Here is a 20,831-nt window from a genome sequence, read left to right as displayed (position 1 = left end):
ACTACTGCTAAACAAGGAAACACACTCACCAGTTTCTGATGATGTACTTCATATCCTGAATCATGTCTGTACTCTGCATCCATCTTTAATTCTGAAGTTTCTTCTGTTTTAACATTGGTTAATCCTGAACCTATATTATGTAATAACAACCAACAGATATTTAGGTCCTAACTTTTGAGCAGATATGTAAACACCCTCCTATGCAAATGGCAAACAGTAATGGCTTTAAAAATAACACAAGTGGAAGCCTTTAATCAAAAATGTACATGGTAAGATAATGGAAGAGAATCTGACTTTAAAAGGAAAAAAGAAAGTAATAATCACACCAAGCAATGGATATTCTATGCTATTAACTAAGATATGAAGTACACTTCCAACAGCAGCCAAAGGAAAAAAAAACTAAAGAAACAAATAAGCATTGTTGTAGTTTCACAGGTTCACAAAAAAGGAGACTTTATATGTCTGGGCAATAGCAAGAAAAAAATGACTGTTTATGTACATGATTCCACATCCTTCTAAAATTGTTCTGCAATAGATGTCCTCCCCCACCCAATACTATATAACTCAGAACAATCCAGAAAAGTCAGTCCAAATTGCTCCTCATCCCCAACCCTGTCCCTGATATGTGTTGCTGTTCTTGTTTCCTTCACTGTATTAATGCCTTAATGTTTTCAAAGAAACTTAAGAAATAGGGTGTGGCAGCATGTCATTTGAAATGGTTCAATTAAGCTGCAATCCTACATGCCGGGTTGGGCATAGGATGCAGATGATGTCCAGTTATCCCACTGTGGGCTGAACGACATCAGGAGCCAGGTCACATTCCCAGACTTCATTTCATTATTAAACCAGAAGCAAAGGACACACTTCTTTCCTATCTAAACCCTGTTTAATCCAAGACGCAGCTCATGTAAGCACAATGCAAGCACCAAGGGGAGCGTGTGAAGGAGAATCACATAGCGTTATTCCTGGCTTAATAAACCAGATTGATTAAGCTATGATTATTATGCCTGAACAGGCCCATTGAGAAAATTAAACAACTCTAAGATAGAGGCTTTGTTGTAGTTAAATACTGGGTCCTTGTGCTAAATATTTATCCTTTATTTGAGGTCATTCAGTTTTATTTTAATGTGCATCATTCATAAATTATCTTTTATGGTAAGGACTGTGCCAATACAGCTCTGTACTTTTGTGAACTGGGTCCTAGGGTTGATTAGTGTTTATATTTTTAGATTAATGTTAATATTCTGTTACATTTCAGGTTTACTTAAACATCTCAGCCAATTGATGTTTAATGGATAACACAATTAATGAACTGGTTCCCACAGCACAGCAACCCACCATGGGTAACAAGTCACAGTGGGTTGTTGTTACATCTGTGTGAATCCAGTAAGTTAGCTTCAGGAACAAGCCACTCCAAGTGCCCATGACCCAAGATGCGTTAGTCTGGCAAATGAACCCAACAAAGCAATGTGACCATGGGTTATTTGGAATGGTCATGGGACTCATTGGCATGAACAGCAAAATCTCCTGCCAGTGACTAAATTTCTACTTATGTCAAAACTGCACTTTGGAAGGCTTTGGAAGGCCTCAGCCTTTTTATTTTTAAGGATCTAAATATGTGTAATTGGGCTTCTAAGTTACTTGGTTTTGTTGCAGGTGTTCACTATGGCAATCTAAAAGAGCAGAGATGTGGTGGTTAAATTCATTGGACTAGGAACCTGGGAGATCCAGGTTCTATGCGCCATTCTGCCACAAAGCTCACTGGGTAACTTTGGGCTGGTCATAGACACTCAGTCTAGCCTACCTCACAGTTGTTAAGATAAAATGGAGCTCTGTAAGCCACACTGAGAAAAAGGCAGCATATAAATGCAATGTGATGAGGATGAGACTTGCCTGCTCAATTCCCTTGTCTGTTTCAGCTGTCAAAAGGAAGACAAGGTAAGACTGCTTATCTGCTAATTTGCACACCGTTGCCAGGGCTGCTCTGTCAAGCCAACAATGAAAAAGCCCTGATTTTTTGAGGAGAAGCAGATGAAAGGAAAATCTGCACTAATTGCTCAAATTTTGCCTCCATCTACTCCCATTATTAAGAGTATATTTCTGTGGGGTACTTTTTGGAGCTGTTAGTGAGTTATACTAACAGCTGTAATAACTGGTCTGAAATATGTGGTGTGCGTATATGTGTGTGTTAATATCTCCCATTTCTGAGCAGTTTCAGAGTTGGGGGAGTGTTGAAAACTGGAGGATACTGAAAATTGTCAGCGCAGTACTAGAAAGAGAGAGAATTGCATTGTTAAATGGAAGATATTGTCCCCATCCTCATTGATTGCACCTTTGTTGATGCTTTTTTCCTATTTCATTAGTACTTTCCAGCTGGCAGGTAGGTTTTCGGCCCTATATGTTTATATGCATTCTTGAGCTACCTTCTCTTTAACAGCTCTAACTGACAAGAAAATTGACCAGGCAAGGCCACACATATTGTTAAATAAGCTGTAAAGGTACACTTGTGCACCTGTAAAAGATCAACAAAATAATAATCACAATAATAATTGCGAAATCTTCAGGGGTTAGCCCTTCATCCTATGTCTATTTTGATCTTCTGAGTCTTCAAATATGTATTTTTTTAAAACCTGGTTATAAGTTTTAAAAGGGTAGCAATCAGATGTCAAGCGAACAGGGACAGCAGTGTTAGGACAGGTTCTGCCATGAAGGACCCTGGGATACTGGTTGGAGGAATCAGGGGCAGGAAGGGGGAAAGCAAGCCACACTGAGACCGTCTGTTGATGTTTAGTGAACAACCAACCCATTGTGGCTTAATTTGCAGGGTGGCTTAGTTTGACATACGAAATCATTGTCTTTCATTTCCATTTTCTAACTACAGTATCTAGAGATCACACATATATCTAAACTAACGTCAAAACAACTGCAACACCAGGTTGAGACTTTCAATTAATTTAGCCTAGACTTTCCATAATAAGACATTGCCAAATATAGCTAGTTTTTAACAGTTACTAATATTATTCTTGGCAGTTTGCTCCCACTGTCTGGGTTTTCAGTTTTAGGATACAATATTTGGCATCTGAACCAACCTACCAATGTACTATTTAAAATTATGTAACTAATATTCCGTGTTTCATAAAAAGAGAAAGAAAAAAAAACTGACTGTAGATTATTCAAAACATTGTTAAGTAGTATTAAGCCTGGAGAAGAGAAACCTGAGGGGAGATAGGATGGCACTTTTCAAGTACTTGAAAGATTGTCACATAGAGAAAAGCCAGAATCTCTTCTCAATCATCTGAGAGGGTAGGGCATGGAATGATGGGCTCAAGGTACAGGTAACCAGATTCCAGATGAAATCAGGAAAAACTTCCCAACTATTAAAGCACTACGACAATGGAACCAATTACACTGGCTGGTTGTGGGCTCTTCCACACTAGAGGTGGTGAGAAATGTAACCTCACCTCTTCTTTATCTATTCAATGAAATTTTAAAATTTTAGCATGGATAAAAATATTTTTAATAAATTTGTAACCTTTAATAAGTTTATAAAAGTATGGAATAAATGAAGACATTCAAACAGAACGTTCATGGGGAATCATAGCTATGTTGTAACATTGCACTATACACTAAGTCAAAACATTTTATTCTGAGCTTTTTTGGATGCAAAATTATCAATTACTTCATTACAATCAGTAAGTCACAGTTTATAATTTTCTGTGCAGAGAATGCTTAGATCAGATAACCAATCTTGGGACATTGTTGACTGTAGATCACTCTTTATCCTTTTTAGTCTAGAAAATGATCTTTTGCTAGTAGAATTAGTAACCATTAAATACAGGAACAATTTGAAAATTATTTCCACATTTGGAAAAGTTGTCTGAATTTTCTCCTGGGACAGTTATATCTTTTGGTGCCTGAAATTTTATTAAGGGTGAACTTGTGTGGCATATAGGTTGAGTGAAGGGGTTCATCCACTAGACTGAGGTCAGCTACCTTTGGATGAACCTGCATCCACATCTCAACACCATTGCGAATCCGTTCCTTGTCTGCCTGCAAGTTCACAAAAAATGATAAATTGCCAGCTATGTTTGTCATTTATTTATTTATTTATTTTCCAATTTATATCCTGCCTTTTTCCTACAAAGGGCTCAAGGCAGCTTACATCATTCTCCTCCTCCATCTTATCCCCACCACAACAACCCTGTGAGGTAGGTTGGGCTGAGAGTCTGTGACTGGCCCAAAGTCACCCAGTTGGCTCCATGGCTGAGCGGGGACTAGAACCTGGATCGTCTGAGTCCCAGTCCCATGCTCTTCACCACTACACCACACTGGCTCTCTCCAATGTTCCCACACCTTGTTGCTCTTCTCTCTAGGTTGGCTTCAAGAACATCCATGATAGGGACAAATGAATTTACCCTAAACTTATCTACTGGAGAAAGTTCATCTAAGGCTTCAGGTGCTGTCCCATCATTGTTTTGTTTTGGATTTTCTGTACTGTCTGCCTTCTTTTGACAGCTTTGTACTCTACTTCTGGTAGACCAAATTTTGCTTGCTGTTCGATTTCATCAAAATTAGACCAAGAGTTTGATATGAGCTACAGTAGTGAGCTGTAAAGATTTGAACATGGGCTCAATGAAATTTGCAAACTCTGGAGCACCTTGCTTATGTTATGAAATTGGTCTAACAAAAGTGTTCAAAGGTGAAGTATGGAAATGAATTCAAATTCTTCCATTTTCTGCAGAAGAATTCATCTATCTATTATCTCCTTTTTCAGTTTCATCACAGTAAATAGGATGGAGAGCTTCAAGGGTGTTAGCATAACGTTCACTAATAGCTGCAGTAGCTTTGTCATAAGCCTTCCATCTTGTGTTTGATAAACGTTTAGGAACTTTTGACTCTGGAGGCAAAAACTTTTTTAGCACTGCCCATCTTCTAGAAACTGGGAAAAAGCAATACAGCTAAGTTATTGTGACAAAAAAAAAAAAAAAAAATCACTGCAACCAGGCAAGAGTCAACTGCAGTTCATGCAACTAGATTTAGGGAATGTCCGGTGCATGAAGTAAATTTTGAAAACTTGTTCCTTTCCAGATTTTTTTTTTGTTAAATGCCATTATACTTTCCAGCCTGGCTGTATTGTCATACGACTGTCCTCTACGTTTACTGAAATCTGTTTCAAGTTCACTGAAGAAGTTCAGTATCAGCTCAGCCATACTTTCACAAGTATGAAACTTAGAAAGTGCTCAACTGGTAATCTATCACTAGGAGAAACATATCTAACAATGACAGTAAGTTGATCAACATGGGAAACATCAGGGGTTGAATCAACTTACAAACTAAAATAACCTGCCTGTTCGATGTCACTCAGTATTACTCCTGAACCTTTATTATCCATCAACTGGATAACCTCTTCACATATAGTTTTGAATAAGTATGATGGCTGACCAGAGCATGCCGATTTATTCATTTAAAACATTTGAACCCCGTCTTTACCCAAAATGGATCTCAAGATGTCTTACCAACCAATAACAGCACATTAAAATACAGCTGAGGTCCCCTAAATTATGAGGCCCTGGGCTGCAGCCCACCCATATGTAAATTCAGCACTGTCTGGAAGCATTAAATGGGCATCTGTCAGGGATTCTTTAAACTGGAGTCCTGCACTGAGCAGGGGGTTGAACCCAATCGCCTTCTTGGCCCCTTCCAACTCCACTATTCTATGACTCCATGTACAGCTTTCCAGCTATTTTAGTTGTATAATCTAAATCAGGTATCTAAATTTCTAAAGAATCCCATATGATTTATGAGTACAGATTATTCTTCCGTCTATATTAAGTAAATACAATTTTCAAACAAGATCTCTGAAAAGACCAAATAGAGATAGCACCTGCCCCCATACATGCCTCTATATTTATTTACATAAAACCATTAAATGTGGACTTCCCACAGGCAGGTTGCTCTAGGTATAGCTTACCAAAAAAAAAAAAAAAAAAATCATCCCAGACATTCTTTCCATACGTCATTTGTGTATCAAGTGCTACAGACATGAAGCCATCCATGTGTGTCGGCATCTTGCCATGTAAGTTTATAGAAACTTGCCAACGTCCAAGAATGAAAGTTTAAACCAAACCCAAAGGAAAGAAACAAAACAGCCAAGTTCCCTTCTAGGTACGCATTATGATGTGCTAAACCAGGGGTCCTCAAACTTTTTTACCAGGGGGCCAGTTGAAAGATGCCGGTGCTGGGCACGGGCCGGAGAGGTGGTGCGGGCAGTGTGTGCGGGTCAACAAGGGGGCGGGGGAAGCGCACTCAGGTGAGGACAGGCACACGCAGCAAGGGGAGGCAAGGGGAGGCAGGGATGGGCATACACCGCGAGGCGGGCACACAAGGCAGCGGCTCGCTCCCTCAGAGATCGTTTTCTCCAAGCGAGCAAACTGCTGCCTCCCATGCGCGGGGCGAGGTGGGTGGCGGTGGGATTGTGCGTGGGCACATACACGGCGGGTCCAAATGGGTATGGCGGGCCGGATATATGGGCATGGTGGGCCAGATCCGGCCCCCAGGCCGTAATTTGAGGACCCATGTGCTAAACATATGTCATACAAATTCTACATAGAAATCTCTTGTGTGCTAATGTAGCAATTTGTTTTGGGCCCTGAATGCAAAGCTGGAAAATCTGCAAACTGCACATTACCCATTTTCTTCCGGTGTGTAGTGCACACTGATCAGCTGCAGTGAGATAGGGAGAAGCCTGAGCAGCCTCTAGATTGTTTGGGGCAAAGGGAAACATTTGAACTTGTTCTTCTCCTGCCATGCACCTGACCAAACCTGCCTTTGAAACTTCCTTTGAAATGCAAATAACAGTTGGAAATTATCCTTATATTACCAGATTAGCATATCTTGCTTTTTCTACCTATAATGTAACACAGTGTGTGCAATGTAAAGGCCTTGCTACATCTTGTAAACAACATTAAAACAGCGGCACCTTCTGAATATTTATTTAAATACATTTAATTAGCTTGCTGTTTGGTAGTGAAGGCCAGTAAAATTAGATTGATTATTTCAATTTGAGGCCATATTTAGAAAACAAGTATTGACGTGATTTTAATAATTAACTTCAGATATGTCATTGACTGAAATGCCAGCTTTTATATTCTACAGCAACTTTTTGCATAGGATTACTATATGGATACTGAGCTGAAATGTACTCACAAGGAAATACTAGTCTGGAAGACAACACTGAACTATCCAGAAATCAGTAATATACATTCACCATGTACCTGAGACCTTTGGATGTAAAATTCAATAACAAAGCAGCCCACTATCAGGCAAAATATTTTAATATGCTAGATTGCCTAACATTTCACTGTACGTAGAAAAAAGTGCTTCAGCATTCTATTTCTTCTCTCTCACACGCACACGCACACACACGCACACACAGAGGCTTAAGGAAAAGTTTGATAAAATAATACATATCTTTGACCTATAATATTTGAGAATGATTGAAAACAATAAGCAGAGGCAGAGAAACAATGTCATCTATACGTTTCATTTTAGATGAAAACTAAAGAATCACTTGTTTAGTGTTAACAGAGGAAATATCTCGAGTACTGTTTGATTTATGGGTGCCTGTCATGGATAGGGCAAGATGATGCTTTTGTCCTAGATGTATGCAGTTAGGGGGTTAACAGAATGTCTGTTGTGAAAATGCAGAGAGTGGGAAACCATGCAGCAGGACAGCTTGTTTTTAAAGAAGATTCTGGGTAGTGAGACTTGAGAAGGCTGACATTCCCTGCCTGTTTCCTGTGTCATTAAAATTAAGAGGTTTAATTCTTTTTGAGCACTTCAGAGCTATGGTATAAACTAGAGGCTTGATATATGGCTGAATGAATCATGTGAGAGAACTGAGGAGAAGAGAGAGAACTGCAAACTGATTGCCTTTTAGTAGATGGAGGTTAATCTTTGGAAAGTGCCTCTTTTAAGTCTAGGGTTGTATATTAATTTGCTGCTGCTTCAGAAGTCTGGGAAAATGACTGGTGACATTTTCTTTGTATGTGGCTTAACTGTAATTCCCTGCAAAATGGGAATCCAGGTAAATGCCTGGGGGAATACACTGTCATGTACCAGTGGCCTTGCTAGTTTAGAATATCCTAGGAGGGAACAAGCTGTTCCAACCTATTTTGTATAAAGGGAACTCTTCTCCCTTACACTGGCTAGGGGCACAAAAGGCGCTTCTCATTCTACCAGCCAGAAAGGCTACTGTGATTCTTACATGTATGGATCTGTCTAGATCAGCTTTCCAGAAGTTTTGACAAGTCCCAGCATTCCTGACCATTGGTCATGCTGGCTAGAACTGAAGGCAGTTGTAGTTCATCTGGAGGACATCGGGTTGGAAAGGTACAGACAAAGCACTTATAAAAGACTTTCATTAAATGTTTAGACGACATTTAATAAGTAACTATTTTTGCAATTCAGACTGAAAATGATACGTAGAAAAATGAGATTCCCCCTCCCCAGGAAAATACCTTTAAGCCCCCTAAATAATATGTCTGCCTCAGCTGCTTTTTATATCAGCTTTTTAAAGCTCATATACCTGCTGAATGCAACACTTCTATTTAAAAAAAGTATAACATTTATGTTGCATGCATGAAAATATTGCAAATAAAATGCAAGTGGACTTTGACTAGTGGCACTATATAAAGTTCAAGTTATAAGAAAAAAATCATATGCTAAATTAGAAAGCAAGTTCACAAATCATCCAAGCCATTCCACTTTCCAGTTCAGCAGAGACTTGACATAAATATGTCAACTGGAAATGAAAGACAACCTTGTTCAAGTATGGATAGGTAGGCTGTGTCTGAATCATGTCCACAGGTGGACATCAGCGCAAAGGAGAGGGGTACTACAAAGCAGGGGGGATCCATTCAGCTCAAGCCAAACACAGGCATGCAGGGCAAAGACAGGTTAGGTAAAGAAAGGCCATGCAAATTATATACCTGGTCGTGTGGTGAGTCCTCTGTCTGCAGCTGGGCGGGCATCAACTGGTTCAACTGGGCATGGGCAGCCAAAGAAATAAACAAAAGGAAAGAAAGAGAGCAAATAAAAATAAAAAATAAACAGAAGCTTCCAAATTACATCACCTATGTATGGTGTTGCCTGGGACAGTGCAGGAAAGTTATATGCCATAAACCAAGTTGCATAAGCAACAGTTGGAAAAAGGTCTGCTTTAAATTAATCCTGGAAACAAAAGGAAAGGAATGGAAACAATTTCAAACCCAGTGAAAATATGCAACTGACTTGTCAATCAATTTCTGATTAGTTTACATATTAGCTATCACGAACCAAGTACACAACTTTCTCCAACTACTGGAGAATAAGGCTGTCGGGGTGTTTGTATTATTATTATTATCATTATTGTTATTCTCAAGTGTGGGGAGAAAACTCTCCTTCTTCTTTGGTCTTTTGCTTGGTACTGACAACATAAAAATTGCATTTAAACAGCTGCTTCTCACTAATTCCCCTTCTAATTTTAATTCCCCTTTAGAAGTATGTTTCTGCGTCAAACACCCTCACAGAACCTTGTTAAAGTGATTATGAAGCAGTCTGGCTTGTCACAGAACAACTGCGGGAAGCCTAGGGGATAGCCATTTATGTCTTTCCGTAAGAACCTTCTGTGACTGTAAAAAGGGATGGATATATTCTAGCAAGTCTCTTAAGTTGTACAAGTGCTTAGTTACTTGATACTAAGCAGTGGCGTTTGCTTAGCTGTTGACTCCTATGGAATTTTGGTCTTATTTAGGTTTGTTCTTCCACCTTGGTCAGTTCTGGGAACTTCTTGCCTGGTTCTTTTCTGTATAAGGGTGACTTGAGGTTCCAAGCATACAAGAACAGTTAGGGGTCTTCCCAGAGTTTCTGCTACAAAAGATGTGTGTTTTATATATTTTATTTAAAAAATACATTGTATTTCATATGATTTAGAAGTCCTTACTAGCGCACCATTAAGAAAGGTATTTGCCAGCTTGTGCTTTCAAACTATGCCTCCAGCCTACCTTGAAGGGACATTTTCCAAAGCTCCTGTGGAACAGTGCCTTTGTCTTTGCACTTAGGGACAGATGGAGGATTTTGCCCTACGCTTTGCCTTGTTGGGCTATCCATAGCATGCTGGGACAGATTATTGGTAACTTTTTGGCTTCAGCAGTGGAATATATTAATCTGCTGGTGGATTTATTCCCTTATGTTAGTTATCCAGGGGAAATTTTTCCCCAGTGTTTAAAATTAGAATACTCTGTCTGCTAAAGATTTGGTCAAAGAGTATTTTAGACTGCATTTTTTTTGTATTTTATTTATCTTTGTTGTTAAAAGCCATCAAGCTGTCTCCAACTCATGACAACTCTATGAATGAATGTCCTATCGGGTGAAAAGGAAAAAATACCTAAGCTCCATGTACATCTATTAGGTTTGCCATGTAATCTGTTGCATAGTTCGTCTACTTATTGTTGCCTGAAATTCTGTATTTACTTTATTACTATCTTCTTCTTGATATAAAACATGTTCTGGAAGGCACTGCCAATCACGAAGGACAGCAAGAAAGAAAGGGGAGTCATTTAAGGGGAGCAGGAGATGGTAACAAGGCTGGGACTGGTGGAGCTAGAGGAGTGAAGGTCAGAAGCAGAGAGTGCACAGATGTGGTGGGGTAAAGTCAAATGGGTTTTAAAGACAAGAAGTTTATCTAGGATGAGGGAGTGGACAGAAAACTGGAGAGACTACTGGGCAACAGTGAGATGACCAAAGTGAAACAACAGGAGATAAGAGAGAAGTTTGCTGTAGTTAAGGAGGGAAATGGCCAGGGTAATTGGACCAGTGTTTTTCTGAAGGGGCCAGAATGGCAGTCATAAAAAGAGAAAGACCATGATGAGGTGACAGGCTGAGTATGGGGCAGGGAATAATGAAAAGGAGTGGTCAAGCATAAAGTTAAAGCTTTGTGTCTATTCAAGATTGTGAATGGATGAGGAGAAGCCTTGAAAGCAATTATGAATTTCATCTTTGAATGTTCCAAGTGAAAGTATCAGAGCAGCAGCTGGAAATCTGGGGTAAATGGATAGAAGTGTGTTGTGTGTGGGAGGTGCAACATATAGGTAGAACTGAAAGTCATGGGAATAATATCACCTAGGCAAGCATCATGTGTAATATGATAATAGCAGAGGACTAACGATGAATTATTGAGGGACCCCAACAGTTAGCAGTGGGACAACTTCCCCATGGGCACACTGAATGAACAAGTAGGTAGGAAAGTGCATTTTCTTGAGGCCAGAACCACAGATATTTAGAACATAAAGGGAGTCATGAAGAGAGTAATCAATTGTAACAAAGGCATAAGAGTGAGTAAGCTGAATGCAGACCTTCAGATTGGCACTAAGGAAGTTATTTATGATTTTTGTGTGGCCAATTCCAGTGGAATGAATGTACAGAAGCTTGATTGGAATAGAGGACAGGAGAGTCAGAGGACAGAAAAAATCAAGTCAAAACATCTCAACATGAGGATTTTTAACTCAGCATTTTACTGAGGTGTCCTCTTCCAGATTCTTTGTGGGATTAAGATCAGTTCCTTTATGTACTGTGGTTAAGAAAAACTGCAAAACTGCATGGATGTCTTATTTTAGTTCATTATGCCATTTTTACGTAATACTCTTATTTTTTATTTTTTTGCTCTAAGAAAAGTTACAGAAATGTTTGAGAAGCATGGGAGAGGCCTTGGAAAATGATGATACGTGTAAAACATCTGCAAACTATTGTGAGTGAGGAACCATGCATGGCATCTCCAGGTGCTTGGAGACAAAAGGCAGAAGAGGGAGGTGAGGTAGATGGAGAAAAGAATGGGTCAGGGAAACAGTGGCATGTTCATATAGAGTATGGAAAAGCTCCAAATGAAAGACATATGTTGATTATGTAACTGAAAAGAGAGAAAATAAAGCGGAAGGTAATAGCCAAGAATGGGGACAAGGTAAGGTTTACTTGTAATTCCATCTCATTTAGAATAAAAACATTAAAACTAAAAATTGGCAACCCTTGAAAGGGAAGAGAAGAAAAAAGAGAAGAGAAGAAAAAAGAGAAGAGAAGAAAAGAGAAGAGAAGAGAAGAGAAGAGAAGAGAAGAGAAGAGAAGAGAAGAGAAGAGAACCATGTCTTTCCATGTGGGATATAGCACAACCACTGGTGCTTCTGGAAATCCTGAGCTGCCACTTTGAATGCTTTGGAATATGCATTACGTGTATATACTTTACTTGAGCAATACTGATTGATTGAGTTTTTAAGTAGATTTTTAAGAGTAGGTCTTACCTGTGTAGCATATGAAGATCTGGTTTGACCTAAATTCTAGTTAATTCTATCAGAACATGTGGTATTCGATGAAGTAGTGTCCCTGATTGAAACATTTTTTCCTAGATTCATAATAAAATGCTGACCTTTTACCCTTCTGTTAATTGTAGTGACATTTGACTCCTCGTGTCATGCACCTTTATTGGCTTACATTCCAAAGAGGGTGCCAGCCACAGCAATGCATCACTCATGGGCATGTTCATCCTATTTTTTTCCCTCACACTGTTTACTATTGTCAGCTTGGGCAGGAAAAATTAAGCTTCCTTCAGTAGCTTTTGCGAAAAGCTTAACAACCTACATCACAGACACCTGTCAACTAAAAAGAAAACTAAAGAAAAAAAGGTATGGCTAATAGAAGAATTAATAAACAAATAATTCATATGGATAAACAAGTGCTTATAGATGGTCACACCTAACAAAGCAATCCTTTACACGTCCACTTAGAAGTATGTTCCACTGAGTTCAACATGTTGATTTTTCAAAATACAGTAATCCTAAACAGTAAAGAGTGTAATAGTTGCTTGAACTCTATGCATACAGAAAACAAACAAGTGAAGGCAGATATCAGTGTAGTGTTTGTGATTAGATCTACTTCCTAGGTTATTCAGATCAAGAGCAACAAATCTAGAACACTTTAAATATGGCAGATACCAAATATGGCAGTTATCAGCGCAGCAGTCCAATGATTTAGTTTTGCATCTGTCCTTCACAGTCTTGGCACTTTCATGTTTAAAGTATGCATCTTCTTTCTCTTTCTCAAATTTCAGGCTTAGTTACTCCCACCCCCAGCCCTGGAAATGTAAACACTCTATGTCCAACTGTCTGTCCAAAAGAGGGGGGACTGAAGGAGAACAGTGTTTGAGCAGGACCATGCAGTTGTGGTTTGATACATGTTGTTACTGCCAAAGGAATTTAGCAGACAAAACTAACAAGCTGTCCAGACCAGGTCCACACAATTTTTGACTCTTCAAGCTGAATGCACACCAATAGTGACTTATGTCCGTGGCCATTCAGAGGTTCAGTAACCTTCAGGGATTACCAAAACAGACCAAACATAGTACTTGGTTTGCTCCGTTCAGCTTGGTGGAAAAATGGTTACATGGGTGGGGTGTGCAAACTCACTTTCTGCGTTCTCCTCCAAAAGAGGCTTTGATTAAAAAAGAGGACAAGGGCAGGGCGGAGGCCAGAGTACGAAAAGCTATACTTCAATCAGGCACAAAGTGTCTGTTTGAAGCCTCCAGAAAGTAGAACATAAACAGTGACAGATGAGATGAAGTGGTGTGGACTGTATCGGTTCATGCAGAAAACAGCAAGTCTCAACATCCGCTAGGAAACCTTTGCTAGCCATACCTTCTGTGCACCAGCTTTGAATATCAAGGGCTGGTAAATAAAGATTTTCACTGGTGGCTGCCTCACATTTATGAAACAGTGCTCCCAAATGCTGAGCCTGAATCTATTTTGAAATCACACTAAGGCATTTTGTTTATGTAGGCATTAAATAGGATTTGAGAAAGAAGATAAATTTTTTAAGCTGCAATCTTATGCATATTTAGGGAGGAAAAAAACCCTACTTTTCCCAGCATGCTCTAGCAGACCAAACTGGCTCAGGAATTCTGGGAACTCTAGGATTTTTTTCTGTCTAAACATGCACAGGACAGTGCCCTGACAGTTATTACATTATTTTTAACACTTTGTTGTCACTCAGCTGAGACATGGATATACATTCAATTTAATCTATTAAAATTGAAACATCACATGTATATTCAAGGAAATCTAACAGAACAGCATCCTATGTATGCAGTATAAGCAAAAGGCTTGGTATATGTACCACAGTACCAAACAAAATCTGAAGATTTATTTCTTCATTTACTTTCTATCCCATCCAATAGCTGAGGCTCTGACTTTTGTCAAGCTAAAATGTGATGGTGGTGAGGGTTGTTGATTTGCTTTTCAATCAATCAAATGTTGATTCAACATTTTTTAATCTACCCATTTTGTATTTTCTCCAAAACCATATTCTGAACAGCTACTTTTGCATGTTTTGCTGATCTGGAAAAAAAATGTGTGTATAACCTATATGACATGCTACATCTGTGATATCAAACCGCCATCTCAGAGAGTTTTAGAGTACTTCAGCCTAAAATTCCACGTTTAGATATTTCAGCCTAAAATTCCATGTTAAATTGAAATGTTGCACTGTCTGAGCCAAAGCATAGTGTACAGAAGGTACTACCAACACAGTTCTTTTTATGCTAGATATTCTCATAAGTCACTGGCGTGCATTTGACAGTTTACATTAATTCTTTCATCCAGTTCTCACCATGTACAGCAGTGTTTTATTCTTGTGGTAGCAGGGTCATTACCTGGCTAGCCTATCAAACACTTATTAAAATCATGCAGGCAGAGCCTCCCACAGCAGCACAGATTGAAATAAAATTCCTAAGTGCTAATGTTAGTTGGTCCTTAGGAGAACATTTTCCATGTTAGAGTACAAAACACAGTATCCAACAATATCAAACCAGTATGTACAGGCATCAAAATGTTCAACAAGTGTAAAGTTTCCTCAAGTAGAAATCACAGACACATTACACTGACTCAGACCCAGTTTTGATGCAGTGTAAGTACTACCTTTCTCAATTGTGGTGCCCTCTAAATGTTGTGGCCAATAACCCCCAGAATGTCTGCCTACTTGCTGTGCTGACTGGGGCTGGTGGAAGTTGAAGTCCCAAACATCTGGGGCGCTCCAAAGTTGAGCAAGGGGGACATGTACATGCAAAACAGAACAATCAGGTTGTTTTCTTGATGAGTGTTTCTATATGCTTACTCATCCCCATTTTTTTGCCAGCGTATGTTTGGTACATGCATACATGACATATTTAGGCCCGCACGCAAAGCACCTTAAGTATATTCTTTCCTATAATGGCCAAGCACAAACAGGACATGAATGCCATAGCATTCCCATGCCCCAGCAACATGTATTCAGTGACTTTGGGCTCCAGTGAAGCCAAGTTATTTTGGATATGCAATGTCTGCTATGCTATGTGTTGTGCTATGTGAGCCTGGTGAGTGTGGGTTATACAAGAGCTAACCCACAGACAGCCCTTGCTCAGTGGGTCCACACAAAACGACAGCCTTCAAATGGGGAGTGGATATTCAATGTGCTGCCTACAACATGACAAGCCATGGCACATCATCCAAATCTCTGCACCACTCATGATATATAGCCATCATGACTAGAAGTCACTTATAACCATGTGTCAAACTCTCCTGTGAAACACACACACACACACACACACACACACACACACACACACACGAATGAAGGGGTTCCAAGTTTTCTATTTATCACACTTGCTATTCAGGCAGAAGAACTACATGCATGCATTGCGCAGAATAATGCAAAATGGAAGCCTTCTCCCATATCTTAAGGGACAACCTGAAAGAGCAATATTTCAACACAGCAGTAAATGCACACCCATGATACGAAAAGATATATGAGAAAGGGCTCTCATATCAAACCATATCAATTGTTATTGTATTAATTCAGCACCATCTAAAATATTCTAAATATTCTTTGCCTGATCTGTACCGTATAAATGGAATCTGAAGCTACAAGTTTGTAATATCTGTGTCATTGTTCGAGAAAAGGAACATTATAAATGACCAATTCAGCACAACTCATACAGACATGAATGGAAGCTATGTAAGACAGAACTGAATTATCATATAGTGGAGTTCACTCATTCTTGTAAAGGACAGTCTCCCAGGTGATTGTTGGTTATATCCAATTGTGTGTCTCTACTCATGAAAAGCTCTTTGAACCAGTAGAGGTTTCCATGAATAGAAAGGGGTGGAACATTTTCACTGATTCTTCCTTCTCCCATGTAGTTTCCTGCATCCACTCCCACCTCCAGTGGGTTGTAAGACCTTTGGTAGAATGGGGAAAGCGCTGCAGAAGAAAGGATGAATTTAGAAAAATAATCTTTCTTTGTTTTGCTCACAGACTCCTCCACTGGATCAAATTCTGGTCCTTAAATGGAGGACCACAATTGATGCAGCCCTGTACTGTGTGCTAATTATTCATTTACAATGCTATAAACTGCATAGGGGGGTTTTTAGCTCTTCACCATGCTATAGTATAATTTCCAGCAAGTGCCTGATGTTTGTAATGGATGATCATGCTTTATAAGGAAATGCACGGCACATACAAGCTTTTAAAGCAATGGCAAACCTTTCAAGCTGTCATTAATTTAGGAATGATCCATGTTTCTCACTATTAATCAAAACATTAAACAAAAAGACATACATTTTGATGTATGATGCCTCACAGTGAAATGATTATGATAAATAATAATAATCCAATAATTCTTCCCATGTTAATCTGGCACAACTGACTTAGCTTTGACTGGAGAGAATTTATTTCCTTACCTTTAAATTAGAAAACATATTTTTAAAAAATTCTAATTACTACCTAATATGCATACAATCTGAAAATATAGCAAAATGATTACCTGATATTTATTCCTTTATTAAGTTAATCAATTACTTTACATGGAGAAAGCTGCATACATGGCACATTCAATGAAAGACACATTTGTTCTCCAAGTAGTGTTTCTAGCAAACCAAGTGGCTTTTTTGAAAGAAAATATATTATTCAGTTACTAAAGAACTGAAGCAATTTTAAAATAAGCCAACAGATACTATGTTAGATGTATCATACTCTCTTAAGTTTAACTTTCCAGGCATCAATACTGGCTGGCTCATTAACAGCGCAACACTCCCCTTTTAATTGTTTATCATTTAAAGTATTCAATCCTAACAAATTCATCACATTAATTGTTTTAGTGGTATCAGACATCTTGCTTAAATTTTGACTGCTTATCTGTTCAAGGCAGTACATCTTAATGTCTTCCATCTATCTCAAACCAAAGAAAGCTAAGCCATTTGGACAGACCTTTCCCCATTCAGAAAAGGTTACTTTCTTGGTTGAGTCAGAGAAGTCAAGCCTTTCTCATAATGAATCCAGCTATCACACATCATCTCCAGCAAAGAGACTCTTTAGTCATCTTACATTACCTTCATTTTCAGTATTTGCTGGGACTGAATCAACTGCAAAGGGATGCCAAGGCTGGAGGTCATCTAGGCTGAATTCTCCATCTACTGGAAGGAGTTCAACAGTTGTTTTAGTCTCTGTCAATGAAGGCATGAGGGCGTCATTTCCATAGCTGATCCTGGGCTCACTGATCATATTTGCCAATACATCATCAGAATAGTTTTGCTCTTTTTGAAGTAGTTCATCTGGAGGAAAGGAAATTCAGCAAAGGGTATATTTAAGACTACTCGCTCATAGAAGATATACTGGTAAATCATTGCAATGGCGAAAGCAAACAACAGCTTTAAAACCTGTTTCCTAAAATAAAAAATTCACACTTCTTAATTAATGGCAAAATTAAAAACAACTTATAATTTCAGTAAATGCAAACTCTGCCAAAGCTCACTTTAGGAAAATAGGGTTGTACTTTATTATTTTTGCATTCTTTGTCATTTATTTCTTCATAAATATCTTCTGCCTTTTGCTTCAAGTATATCTTATACTGGTAAAGATTATAAACACTCAAAGCTTCTTTTCTATCTACTAGATGCTACAGTAATTAAGGTGCTGGTGATGACCTATAAAGCCCTGAACAGCTTAGGGACCGGTTACCTGAAGGAGTGTCTCCTTCCATATGTGCCCGCCTGCCCCTTAAGATCAGGGGCTGATGCCCGTCTCTGGGTACCCTCCCTGAAGGGACCTCTCTGCGATGGCGCCCCAATTGTGGAATTCACTCCCCAGAGATGTTTGCCTGGCTCCATCACTTTATTCTTTTTGGCGCCAAGCCAAAACCTTTTTATTTTCTCAATGGTTTAAGACCTGACTGTTTCAATTGGGGTTTTATTATTAGCTAAGTATTAGGATGCTGTGTTTAAAAAACATTTTTAAAAACATTTTGTATTGTTAAACTGTCCTGAGACAATGGGATGGTCTGCAAAAAATTTTGATAGATAGATAATCTATAGATAGATAGGGTTATAGATGCTAGGGTCCTAGATGCTAGAATGCAGTATATCCACAGGACAAGCATCTATCAAAGAACATTATTAGTCTGTTGTGTGAATTGCCAGCTGCAAACATGACCTGTTTTGAACCACAGCATGTGTTGTCTTAGTGCACTCTCTGTACTACCAGCATTGACAAAGGCAGGCATAACCTGCTGGGCTAGTCACTTGTCATTATTATTCAGCTTTGTTGCAAGAAACACATGGAACAATCCCATTTATCTATGGCATCCAATCACCTCACGGCTGGCCAGTGGCACCAGTGTACATTCATTTAGTGTCACTGTCAACAGTACCATCATTTTCCAGATTGGGATTGATGCATGTAAATGCATGGCTAGTTAGCCAAGATATTCGTGTGACATTTCATTATGTAGATAAGCTATAGAATGTAAGAAAGTAGGAAGAAGCCAAATAATAGGTTCCACCAACAAAACCACCAAGGAAATGTGTTGTTTTAAATCCATTTAGTGATAACCTAAAATGAGCATGAGGTGTAAATTATTTAAACTATGCAATAATTCAGTTATTGCTATCTTTTCCACTGCACATGCTTACAACATGTATTTCAAAATGAGCCTTAATTTAGTAATTTCTAGAATGTCAAAGCAGCTTCTCATTTTCAAGAGAAAACTACTAATACAAGCAGTAAAATCTTGTTAAATGCCTGCTCAGACATAAGGTCCATGAAGTTCAGGTCAGTGCTTTCTCAGGTTAGTAGACAGAGAATTGCAGTAAGTCTTGAATTTTGTACCTATCATATTCCCTATTTTCTTTTTTCTTTTTAAATATCAGCCAAATAATTTTAGTTATGGTTGCTATGTTTTGACTCCATTAATCAGTATTTCTGTTGATACTATTTTCATTCCTGCATCTGCTTGCACAGTTGATCATACAAATACATTTTCTGTTCTCCAGATTTTAAAATGTGGTTTAGCAGACAAGAGGCACTACAAGATGAAAAATGTTAAAGGACTCTCAGACACGCATAAAGCTTTATTTCAGCTTTATTTCACACAGACTGTTAAATTGAACAGGTATCTCCTACTTCAGTGCTTGTTACTTAATGGTAAACTCAGTAGTGTAGACACTAACCAATTCTCTATTCCATTATAAACCATCCATTCCATTACAAATCAATTTTATGGCAGCAATCTTCAAGGCTGTCTAGCAGTCTTAGTCTGATTCACCAGCTTCTCCTGATGACTAACCTTCTCTCTTATTATGTTCAAACTGTTAAATTTCTAGCACATACCAAAATGAAGGCAGATCAACTACTGATCAGTTCTATAAACAAAACTTATTTACTCTCACCCCTTTCAAATGAATTGTGTTGTTGAAATGGTCACTGGCTAAAACAAAACAAAAAAAGTTAGACATTTTCATGCTAGGTTTTTGTTTTCAAAAAGGCATCTGGCTCCAGTTTCTAGGAAGGACTTTTTTGCTGGGCAATCTGGGTCACAAGAACCTAATGTCTCTTGAATTTCTATTCATTCTCAGAAACAAGAATTACCAGAGCAGAGAAAGGCAAGGAGAAATCAAGTAAGATACAAAGGATCCATGGGGCACAGCTGATCATATATTGATAGAATTCTATCAATAGGCAACTAATCTAAGAAAGCAGGATTAGTGTAGTTAGGGGGATACTATATATTTCTGTGTGCATATCTGCTTATCTGGCTTGGGTGATGTTATCATACCTTATGGCTACCCATGTTTAAAAGACTGGCATTCAGCAAGGAGTCATGGGCTCATGTTTGAATTCCCCCATCTCGTTCCACTTTGTTGACTGTTGCATGGCCTAGCTGTTAAAGCAACTGAATCCAGTGACTCTCTAAAATGTGCGTTCATAAATGTAGACAAGAAGACCACATGATGCTGCAATCAAAACATACTCCTTTGGCTCCAAATAACTCTACACCTTCAGTGATCCTTATTGCCAAGCCACACATTACATGCAACACATGAGAATGGCCCCGCTGTGTGATTATTCCGTCTGTTAAGAATTTTCCTGCCCAGATGGCAGGAAAAGCTAGAGGGAACAGAAATCACACAGTGAAAGGTTCTAGTTGCTTCACACAATCTGTTGTTTATCTCCAACAGGTTTCTCCATAGCATAATTTTTTTAAAAAGCAATTAATGGTAATGCTTTTACTAGGGTCAGGCAAAACACTACATAGTCATGGCAAGGTTTCAAGTTCTTCGAAACTCTTCGTAAGACTGGATAGTGATAACACAAGTTTAGAAAACACAAGTTTAGAAAAGGGAAGTTTAAGAAAAAGCTTAGAATAACAGTTTCCTCTGTGCTCTGAGTCATAAACTGTCTTACAATGGAGTGCAGGAGGACTGTAGCAGACTATTTGGCAG

The 20,831-nt window shown here is 38.7% G+C and overlaps 1 protein-coding gene across 4 annotated transcripts in view; it reads right to left on the bottom strand.

The window, feature by feature from the left end:
* The window catches only part of LOC123029243 (amyloid beta precursor protein), a 145,731-nt gene that overhangs the window by 6,975 nt on the left and 117,925 nt on the right, over positions 1-20,831 (bottom strand). For 2 of the 4 annotated variants that reach the window (XM_044441926.1, XM_044441928.1), the window contains 3 exons: positions 17,445-17,666; positions 8,991-9,044; positions 30-130 (listed from right to left, as the gene is read on the bottom strand). In XM_044441926.1, coding sequence (XP_044297861.1) covers positions 30-130; positions 8,991-9,044; positions 17,445-17,666 — 377 coding nt within the window. The remainder of the gene's footprint in view (positions 1-29; positions 131-8,990; positions 9,045-17,444; positions 17,667-20,831) is intronic. The other 2 variants (XM_044441927.1, XM_044441929.1) reach the window with 1 other exon arrangement.

This window comes from Varanus komodoensis, unplaced genomic scaffold, assembly GCF_004798865.1.
Source record: "Varanus komodoensis strain SLA01 unplaced genomic scaffold, ASM479886v1 scaffold4, whole genome shotgun sequence".
NCBI classification, from domain to species: domain Eukaryota; kingdom Metazoa; phylum Chordata; class Lepidosauria; order Squamata; family Varanidae; genus Varanus; species Varanus komodoensis.
Note: the sequence above shows the minus strand (reverse complement) of the source record. Positions and strands in the feature narration are given on the sequence as shown.